This window comes from Nycticebus coucang, chromosome 3 (assembly GCF_027406575.1).
Source record: "Nycticebus coucang isolate mNycCou1 chromosome 3, mNycCou1.pri, whole genome shotgun sequence".
NCBI lineage: Eukaryota > Metazoa > Chordata > Mammalia > Primates > Lorisidae > Nycticebus > Nycticebus coucang.
Genome location: NC_069782.1, coordinates 117,081,648 through 117,092,884, shown reverse-complemented (window position 1 = coordinate 117,092,884; position 11,237 = coordinate 117,081,648). Strand labels below are relative to the sequence as shown.

The window sequence follows — 11,237 nt, the reverse complement described above, 5'->3', positions numbered from 1 at the left end:
CCGAGGCATCCTCTTTTCTCAAGAAGTTCTTATCTGCTAGGAGAATACAGACCTCAACTATAATTTTGTGAGATGAGTACCACGCCAGTGCTAAATTGTGGAAGCTAACAAAATGGGGGCAGATTTCAATACTGGTGCTGAGAAAATAAAAGTCTCAACTTCTTGTCCATTTTAGTTTGACACATGCTTCAGGCTACAAGTTATTCTACCTAATTGAGAAACAGGTATGTGTGTGTGGTGGGGGGAGGTTTAATGCTGTCTTAATTTTTAAAATGTTAACCACCAACATATTATTTTCTAAATACTTTCAAGGGCATTTTCCTAGAATCAGGTAAATGAGAGCAAGCAAGTGACCTACTTAGAGCAAAAATTGCTCTGGGTTATAAAGGATGGGAAGCCAAGAGCATCCTGGAAACCACAGCATCTGGTCTTGTTTTATGCCTCATCTATCAGTCTGTTGTTACAGGAATTGCAAATTAACATTTCAACCACTGTTTCTTTATTTTAGCTAATCAATCTATATTTTTTGTCACACACTCTTACCTAATTATTCCCCCCCCCATTTAAGAAACTATATGGAGGGCATTTATGAAAATCCCCAAGGAGACAGGTATTTCATTTTATGCCTTAAAACTCGATGATGAGGCTATAGCAAGGTTAGACCTGTTCTAACGCAATTTTCTATTTTTGCTCAATCCTCACTTTTCACAGACAGTATCATTTTAACAGTACTGTATAAGAGCTAAACAACAAAATATTGTAGTTTTAAGTAAATATCTAAGTTCTAGAAAACATTTTTGGTAGAAGGTTGAAAAATGTACAATTGGCAGTACTCAGTAAGAAAAGGGGTTCTGTAGAAATGTAAGATTGTTTGTGTATAGTGCTACCTTGAAAACACAGGAACATTATGCCTAACTCATTTTTTATTACACACTCTAAATTATGTGTAAAGTTTCAAAACATAAAAGCATAGGAAGTAGATTTACAATAGTATATTCTTTGAACTTGCTACTGTCTTTCTTCTAGCTCTCTGTGCTTTTTATAGAATGAAGCTATCAATTAATCTTTCTACTTCCTCCAATCTGCTGAAATTTTAATTTCCTATTATTTTTGCCTTGATTCTTTCTACCTTACTCTTTCCACTGGAGCATCAGGTGCTGACTCTTGGTCTTTCTTCCTGCTCTTGTGCCTTCAGATATAGCTTCATATTCTTTTTTTTTATTATTTATTATTAAATCATAGCTGTGTACATTAATGCAATCATGGGGCACCATACACTGGTTTTATAGACCATTTGACATATTTTCATCACACTGGTTAACATAGCCTTCCTGGCATTTTCTTAGTTATTATGTTGAGACATTTACATTCTACATTTAGTAAGTTTCACATGTACCCTTGTAAGATGCACCATAGGTGTGGTCCCACCAATCACCCTCCCTCTGCCCATCCTCCCCCTTCCCTTCCCCTCCCTCTCCCTCTTCCCCATATTCTTAGGTTATAATTGGGAAAGCTATAAATTAGTTTCATAGTAGGACTGATTAATTGGATACTTTTTCTTCCATTCTTGAGATACTTTACTAAGAAGAGTATGTTCCAACTCCATCCATGTAAACATGAAAGAGGTAAAGTCTCCATTTACTGTAGCCCAATTCATAATTGCTAAGTCATGGAAAAAGCCCAAGTGCCCATTGATCCACGAATGAATTAGCTTCATATTCTTGCTTTACTTTTCTTTCTCCACCGATTATATTTAACTTGTCAAAATAATAATTAAGATTATTCTTTTCTGCTAAAATATTTTAAAAAGAATCAGAGTTACCAAGTGACTATTACTACTGGCATAATTACTGCTACATAATTTTATCTATTTGTTGGAATGAATATTTCACAGTCAAATGACTTATTTCTAATGAGCAATGAATAGGATCAGGTTTACTATGTTTACTTATCTAAGGATTTCAGATTTGTTTTCCTTCTAAAGGGATTTTATTTCAAATCACATCATGAGGCTTCCTTTCCTAATTTCTTGAAGTATCCCAGCTGGCTTTCTGGTTCAGATGACCAGATAGGCCTTTGGGGGTGGTGTGATAGAAATTTTTGCAAAAATACACTTAAAATCTTTATTCAACAGGCAAAGTTTCTCAAAGTATGATCCAAAACTACCTATATCGAAATTATCACAGATGTTTGCTTAGTGACTGAGAGGTTTAAACAATAAAAATTTGTTACAGTTCTGGAGGCTGAATCTAAGACTAGGATGCTGGCACATTGTTTCTGGTTGGGGGACCCTTCCTGGCTTACAGACAAGTATCTACTCATTGTATCTTTACATGGCGGAAAGCGCAGATGCTTATTATTAAAAATGCAGATTCCTATGCCAAACCTAGCACATTTAAATGGGAACCTCCATGGCTAGGAGTCAGGGATCTGCATCTTGCCAAGTTGTCCAAGTAAATCTAAAGGCAAAGAAATTAGAGAACACTTAATCTTAGGAATCCCCTCTTTCAAGTGCATTGACCTTGACTGCAAAATAAACTAATCACACCCCATCCAATAACAAAACTGGAACATTTGGTATTATGGGGGAGAAATTGCTGTAACTATTTTAGGATATATTAGTAAAAAGCACGCACACCAAAAAAGAAAAAAACCTTTCTATAATAAATATGACAATTATTTTTAATAGCTTGATTCTAACAAAGAAGGCAAGCCCAGAAAGTCTACAAAAAAATCTGTTGTAGGGCAGTGCCTGTGGTTCAAAGGAGTAGGGTGCCGGCCCCATATGTGGGAGGTGGCGGGTTCAAACCCAGCCCTGGCCAAAAACCGCAAAAAAAAAAAAAAAATCTGTTGTAGTAATATCCCAATTACTATTACCATAAAGAATTATTTGCTGAGTCCCTACTGTGGGCCAAACATGGTATTTTGTGTTGCCAGGGATTATATAAAGCTATCCTGGGATGAAAAGCCTGTGTTGATTCTGCTTTATTCTGTATAAACCTAGTGGATATAGTGATTGCTGGAAATGAATGTGCACGGTATGTGAAAAGGCAGTAATCTGATGTCTCAGCGCCTAGACATAGCTTTCTTAAGGATTTGCTAAATGAAAGCGTTAGGTACAAAACGTATAGGTATAGGCATTTGGTTTATAGCCAAACCACTGGAAAAGGAACAAAAACAGCCCTTACTTTGAAACTTGTAGACTCTTAATGGTTGCCCTTGATTATTTTAGCCAACAGTTTCCTTTCCTGTGCCATCATATCTTTAATATGAGGCAAATGCACTGAGACTAGATGTAACCAGACTGGAAACTTCACCTCATTGCAGAATCGTTTAGGACATCCTGAGAAGGGTGACTAATTCCTTGTGATTTGCCTGAGACTTCCTCTGTTCTAGCATTGAAAATGTTGTATCTCAGAGAACCCCTTAGTTTCAAGCAAACTGGGTAAGTGGGTCGCCCTAGTGCTTAGAGTAAGGCAAGTGAAGCTCTTAGATGAATCAGTTTCACTCAGTAAATGGTGGAAATCCACTACCATCTTGAATCTCTCAACTCATTTTCCTTACTGGGGATATGATAATCCTTGTGTGACAAAAACTTAAGTTTCTTTCCTTCAGTAACTCCTCTCTTCTAGTCCTGTCAAACCCCCCTTAGGATGGGGTTTATGTCCCCATTAGCATCCCAAGCAGTGACTAAGCTTGGAAATCATCCCATAGAGCCAGTGGAGAGTCTCTTCCAAGACTCCTGAGCACTAATAGCCTCTGTTGTATGTGAACACTATCTTGGTGTCATAATCTTCCTGTTCTTCTAGTTCACACTCTAAATAATCAGTCCAGTACTCCCAAACCTAGCTTCACATTAATTTTTAAAAATTTATATTAGAAATGTAGGCACATACACAAATAAAGCCTTAAGACAAAAAGATATGGATGTAAAACACAAATCACTTAACAGTACTAAATTCCATTCTAATTCTTGCCAATGAACTCAATTACAGTTTTTCAACACTTACACATCCCTTTCATCCCATCCTTATCCATTAAAGTCTTGTGATTTTCGCATTTCATGTTCTTACCTCTTTCAATTAGATTTTTAAATTTAACTAGTATTAAAGTACTATCTCAAAGAAAAAATGTAAAGTGCATAATTTGAATTAGATCTAAGTTCCAAATTCTGCCACTTATTTAGGTGTGTGAACTTTAGAAAATTTCTCGAAGCTTAAAGCTTTCAAAAATGTTAATGTATAAAATAGAGAAAATAATGACTATTTTAGAGGATTGGGGGTGGGGAGGAATTTAGATTATGGATGTAAACCACATTACAGCATATTGCCTGATCCCTAGTAGACATTCACTGAGTTGTAGGTATTATCTTCACTCCAGTAAGACGAGTTTGTAACTAGTAGCATTTGTTAATTCAACAATCAGGTTACAGAATTCTTTAGCCATCCAAGAGCATGCTTCAAGTAAAGTGGCACAAACTGCTTTCCCAAGGAAGAGAAGGGAGAGCTGTCTGATTACTTCATAGTCTCACCGCCTCTATCTGAAGGAAGCAATGTTTCTTGTATGTGGGGACAGTCTCTAACGTCATCTGGCAATCTGTGTACTCAGGAGGCCCTGGCTTTCAGGTTTGTTCCCTTGGGTCCTCTTGTGTCACGTTGGTCACTCTGCAAAGAGGAGGGGGTAAAAGAAAAAGGGAAGTTACCAAAATGCAAAACATGTCACCAGATGCCCTATTCCGTCCCAACTACCAGGCCTGCCAGCGTGGGATGTTAAATCGTTTCGCTAAAGGATTTTCAGGCGCCTCCCCCAGTGTCTGTCACCAGAGAGCGAGGAGCGTGAGCTCACCTTAGAAACTGAAAGGCAGATGGTGAGGTGAGGGGCGGAGGGTGGCCCAGCGCGACTGCGCTTTGGCTAAACTATAGATGTAGAGCCGCAGAGGGAGGGTCTGTTTGCACCGAGCGCTGGGAGTCAAGTTCAAGATGGAGTTTGCAAGAATTTCCTAGCGAGGGAAGTAGAACTTTTCTGCACTCTCAAGAAGACCCTCCGATTTGACAGGAGTGCTCCCAGAACTAGTGAGCAGGCCAGGGACTTTCTGCGATACACGCCTTCCCAAATTCAATCTCAGAGACTCAGCAGCTAAATTTAAAGCTTTGGAGAGTGTGCTGCTTGCAGACACACTGACTTCGCAGAATGCCTGAGCCCAGCAGCGCTAGGCTAAGTATCAGGTGCCCAAATTAGCTACCGCCCGGTCCCCTGGCCATTTTTTTTTTTTTTTTTTTTTTGAGACAGAGTCTCACTTTGTCGCGCCCAGTAGAATTCCGTGTCGTCACAGCCCACAGCAATCTCAAACTCTAGGGCTCAAGGGATTCTCTTGTCTCAGAATCCGGAGTAGTTGTGACTACAGGTACCCGCCACAACGCCAGGTTATTGGAAACTGGGTCTCGCCCTTTAAGACTCGCAACTCCCCTGCTTGCCAGCCAGCGGCTGCGGGTCGCGCATGCTCCGTGCGAGGGGGCGGGCCACAGCTGCTGCCGGAAGTGTTCTTTCCCAGGCTTCATTTGCTTCCTGTGCGAGGCCGGTAGAGGTCTATTGCTCCTGTTGTTTCTGCCCCTGGGTGAGTAGCGGGTTCCTGCTCGTGGGACGGGTGCAGGTTCCCACGGAGCTCCGTCAGGGACCAGTCGGATCTGGGAAGCCTACCCGGGAATGTCACCTTGCTCTCCTCCGACGCCCCACCTCGGTGCCGGCCCCCGGAGTCCCTCTTGCCTTTAGTATCGAGCGGATTAACCTCCAAGGGTGTCCTGGGCCTGCTGTGGCTTCCGGCCCAGCCTGAGCCCTTAGGTCTCCGTTGGCTCTGCCCTCAAGACTTGTGCCATTTTGTAGGCAGCATGGTCACTGGGGGCTTGGGATGGTTAGGGGAGATCTTAGAACCAGACTTCAAAGGGAAAGTAGCTGGAACCAGCCAGGTCTGATTGTCGCTCTGGCGCTCCCTACCACCTTGTGCAAAAGCGAAAGTGGTTCTACGGGGCTGAGCACGCCTTCCTAGAGGAAGACGGTGTTAATAATAACCTGCCCTCTGTGCGAAGCCTGGCAGACCTCCTTTGTCGTACGTTGTGTTCATAGGACCTTTATGTCCGCGAAACTGGGACTTCGAGAAACAGGTTATAAAACACTGCAGTGAATTAGGAGAGAAATAGTACAATATGAACACTACACTCTCGGCCTCTAACCTGTCAATAAATTGCTCATAGAGGTAGTACGATTTTAAAAGTTTTCCACTCTGAAATGGAGAAATCCTTAAAAAGAAATCTATAAGTTACCATGTTTGCCCAACAAGTAACTGTACATTAGTGTTTTGCGATATTTCTTAGTTGTTTTGTTGAATCAGATTGTTATAAAAGATTGAAACACTCTCCTGTCGTATGCATGTGCACCTATTATTGTATATTCGGTTGTAATGATATTATTGCTGTACCAGCCTTACATGGTAGGTATATCAGTGCCATATGAATGATAGATGAGTGTACAATAAAGTGTATACAATTACAATCTGCAAAACAAGTTTCGGTTTCATTTCAGGATTTTGAAGTCATTTAAAAAGATGGACTACTGTTTAAGAGGTGTCCATAATAAACCTAATTTCAGAATAAGAAGATGTATAAACGGGTTTTATGTCTTGACTTTATAGGAATGAAAATTTTTACTATCTTGATTACTTTGGGATGTGCTGATAGCCCTAATTTGTTCATGTAGTTCAGTGAATGTTCAGTAGATGGCAGTATTATTACTACCAACTCTAAGCAAATGAAAATGTTTGAAATGCCACCACTTTTGATAGATGAGGTTAATACCTTTATCTTGTTTATATTGGATAATTTTCATCCCTGACTCTACCCCAAGTAATGATACTGTACGTTCCAACTTTCTTTTCTTCTCTTTTTTCTTTTTTTGAGACAATTTTATTTGATGGTCCTGGGTAAAGTGCTGCGGCATCACAGCTCATGGCATCCTCAAACTCTTGGGCTCAGGAGATCCTCTTTGTCTCAGCCTTCCCAGTAGCTGGGTCAGGCACCCACCACAATGTCTGGCTGTTTTTCTGTTTTTCGTAGAGATGGGTTTTGCTCAGGTTCTGGAACTCCTGACCTCAGGCAGTCCACCTGCTTCTACCTCCCAGAGTGCAAGGATTACAGTTGTGAGCGACATCACCCTTATTTTCAACTTCACTCTGTAAGAATAAAGCCAAGAAAAGTCAGTTTTTCACTTTCTGTGAGAAGTAAAATATTGTATAACCTATTTTTTGGAATCCAGGCTGATGGAGAAAGCACACTGATATGTTATAGGAGGAGACATTTGAGGTGACTTCTTCCTTCTGACTCCTTTTTTTCCATTATAATTAATATAATAACTAGACAGTGTTTCTCAAATAAAGTAATTGTATCTTCAGTAGAAATGCTATATAAATGTTCAGTAAGTGCTTGTTAAAATCACTTAACATCCCTAGGCCAAAATTTCTTCATCTAAAATGAAGGCTTTCAATTTATTAGTTGTTAAGTTTAAATTGAATAATGTATTTATTGTGAGGTGAATGGCTCCTGGTAATGGAGAAGTGTACAACATTGACTTTGGAAAGTCCTTCAAAAGTCTGGCAACGATGGTTGGAATGATCAAAAGAGAGGTTTTTCTTTAGTTACAATTCATCTGTTGGACAGATAATTTTTGAATAACCTCTGTTTTGTGTAACAAATACACAAATACAAAAGATGGATAAGATAAATGTTCATAAGGATTTAAGTTCTAGCTTAGTAGAACAGATACCCCCAAAGTTTATAATGATTAAAAACAAGACATTCTCTCTTTTTTTTGCAGTTTTTGGCCGGGGTTGGGCTTAAACCTGCCACCTCCGGTATATGGGGCCAGGGCCCAAGACATTCTTAAAATAGTGTAATAAAGCCAAATGAATAATATAAAGGTTTAATGTGATCTGGAAGGCTTCGTGGAGCAGAAAAAGTTGGATTTTGAAATTTGGATAATCCTGGATGAATAAGAGGAAGTGACCCATCTAGGGTACCAGGCATATATGCTGGCATTTTCAGATGATAGTGACTCCAGCTATTGAGAGTCTCTGTGAGAGAAGTGAGAGATAAAATAACAATATTGACTCTGAAGCTAGATTAAGGTAGTCTGGAATGCTTGGGAATCCTGTAAAGGAAAATCTTTTGGGTCTTTTGATTAGGGAGGAGGATTATATAGCTTTGAATGGAGGGAAGGTGTATTGGAGGAAACAAAAAATTGTTGGAGCTATTCCAGAGGGAGGAAAATGAAGAAAATCTTTAGTCATAAGTAAAGAGAAGAGAAACAATTTTAGAGCTGAAAGGACCATGGATTGATTAATTTATGTAGTACTTAAGTTTTACCTGTTTTTGAGTCAACTGTACAAATTCTGGTTTTATTCATTTTCAGATGACTGCAAAATATATATTCCTTTTTTATTATATAATCTGTAGCACTCAGCACAGAATTGAGTGTAATGGTATTATTTGAAGCTGAGATCCTAGCTCCCAAAATGTCATAGTTACAGGCGGCGCCTGTGGCTCAAGGAGTAGGGTGCCGGTCCCATATCCCGGAGGTGGCGGGTTCAAACCCAGCCCCAGCCAAAAACCACAAAAAAAAAAAAAAAAAAAGTCATAGTTACATCATCCCTAACAAACTTACTTTTTTTCTTTTCTTTTTTTGAGACAGTCTTACTGTGTCACCCTGGCACAGCTGTGGCAACCTCAAACTCTTGGGCTTAAGCAATTCTCTTGCCTCAGTCTCCCAAGTACCTGGGAATACGGGCACCCGCCACAAAGCTCACCATTTTTTTTTGTTGTAGTTGTTGTTTAGCTGGCCCAGGCTGGGTTCAAACCCACCAGCCCCAGTTTATGTGGCCGGCACCCTAGCCACTGAGCTATGGGCGCCAAGCCCTAACATGCTTACTTTGACAGGAGTGCATGTCTTCTGTCATCCTAGCTTTGATTGATGTAGCTGCTCGGGGATATATGTAAAAATAGGCACATTGCCTCTTTTTTTTTCCTCTATAATTTGGACGAGTGCTATATTCTTGTGGTGGTTTTGTTGGTTAAAAATTTTTGGAAAGTTCTGTTATTTCATATTTAGCTGGGTTGTTGGGAACAATAAGATGGCTCAAAAAGTTTAATGTCACCAATTGAGAAAACCGGCATGTTTAAATTTAAGCAGTCCTTGAAAACCATTGAGGAAAAAGTGAGTCAGTTCACAGTTTGAATTTCACTCTCAAAAATTGTTCAGTAAATAATACACATAATAGAGAAAATTCTTATCATAAGGTTAGTATTGTCAGGCTGCCTTTCTTCAGTTGGATTAGTGTTACAGTTTGTACTTTTCTAGACTCTGTTATAGTTATTTAAAAGCTGTTTGAAAGAGTAAATACCTAAAGTTATTTACCTGCCAGGCAAGGTGGCTCATGCCTTCAATCCTAGCACTTTGGGAAGCTTAGGCAGGTGGATTGCTTGAGCTCAGGAGTTCATTGACTTCATCTCTATTAAAAATAGAAAAATTAGTAAGACTTTGTTGTGGGTACCCTTTAGTCCCAGCTTCTTGGGAGGCCAAGGTAGGAGGATCGCTTGAGCCCAGGAGTTTGAGGTTGTTGTGCGCTATGATGCCATGGCATTCTACCCAGGGTGACAGAGACTCTGTCTTAAGAAAAAGATATTCACTGTATTTTTCAAATAGAATTATTAATTCTACTACTAAATAAACCTCAATCTTTTTTTTTTTTTTTTGAGACAGAATCTCAAGTTGTCACCCTGGGTAAAGTGCTATGGTGTCATAGCTCATGGCAACCTCCAACTCTTGGGCTTAAGAGATCCTCTTATCTCAGTATTTCTACTTTTAGTAGAAACAGGGTCTCACTTTTGCTCAGGATGGGCTCAAACTCATGAGCTCAAGCTATCTACCTGGCCTCCCAGAGTGATAGGATTAAAGGTATGAGCCACTGGGTCCACCATAAACCTCAATTTCTAATCTACTTCATTTTCCAAAAGGAACTTTAAGTGATTTGTTTAATTCACATTTAAAAATCCATTACTTTTTTTAAGGTAGTTAAGATTTCAATTAGACTAAAAATTTTCTAGTTTTTCTTGTTTAATCTACTTTATAACTCTTCCACTTTTAATAACTATAGTTATTATCTAGTGACATTTCTGTTTGTTTTTTAAGGTTAACAATCAAGATGGTACATGCTGAAGCCTTTTCTCGTCCCTTGAGTCGGAATGAAGTTGTTGGTTTAATTTTCCGTTTGACAATATTTGGTGCAGTAACATACTTTACTATCAAATGGATGGTAGATGCAATTGATCCAACCAGAAAGCAAAAGGTAGAAGCTCAGAAACAGGTATGAAATGTTTGAAGATCATTTTTCTTATGGCTAGCAAATATTTTTCCTCCAAAACTAAGAACATAATAGAATTACAAATTAATGACAAATTCTGCAAGTCCCACCTGAAAATGTCTTGTTATATGTAATTTCATTATTCCTAAGAAAGTATTAGTTTATCTAGTTTTTTTTTAACTATATAGGCAACTTATTAGAAGTGAAAAAATGATGAGTAAAAATACACTACTTTGTTGTGAACATTCTCATTAGAATATTTTTGTTAGCTTAAGTGCAGGAATCTAGGTAAAATTTTTCAACAGACTAAACAAAAATATCTTCAGTAATACCCATTTTGTCTTTTATAACATTTGAAATGTAGATAATGCTTGACAATGTATCAGTCTTAAACTTATAAACTATACTAAAATCTAATTAAGGAATTATTTTTTTAAAGTTACTAATATAAGTTGTAGTTTTTAATTTTCTTGCTATATTTCCTTATTAGGATGATATATGTACTTGGTTTCTGTTTATTTAAAAAAAAAAAATAAAAGCCTTAAAGGAGTCTTGGAAATTTTTCTTGCTGTTAGGTGGCTTTTCCCTTCTGGCTGTTTTTTATTCCTTTTAATTAATGTAATAACTGAATAAGATACTCATTTTATAACTTGCAGTAACTGAATAGGATATTTCTATTCATAGATTTTTAGATTTGTCCTCTGAGTTGTGACTCTTTACTTATACAATAAACATTCATTGAGTTCCTAGCAAATGCTTGGTTCCAAAAAAAAAAAAAAAAAATAGGGTGAATAAATCTTGATCTTACAGAACACCACAGGCTAGTGTGGGA

General features: G+C 38.5%; 1 protein-coding gene across 1 annotated transcript in view; it reads left to right on the top strand.

Annotated features, from left to right (window-relative positions):
- Positions 1-5,476: 5,476 nt before the first annotated feature.
- ATAD1 (ATPase family AAA domain containing 1) overlaps positions 5,477-11,237 on the top strand; it is a 50,467-nt gene continuing 44,706 nt past the window's right edge. The window contains exons 1-2 of the mRNA XM_053582505.1: positions 5,477-5,614; positions 10,234-10,408. Coding sequence (XP_053438480.1) covers positions 10,247-10,408 — 162 coding nt within the window. The 5' untranslated portion in view covers positions 5,477-5,614; positions 10,234-10,246. The remainder of the gene's footprint in view (positions 5,615-10,233; positions 10,409-11,237) is intronic.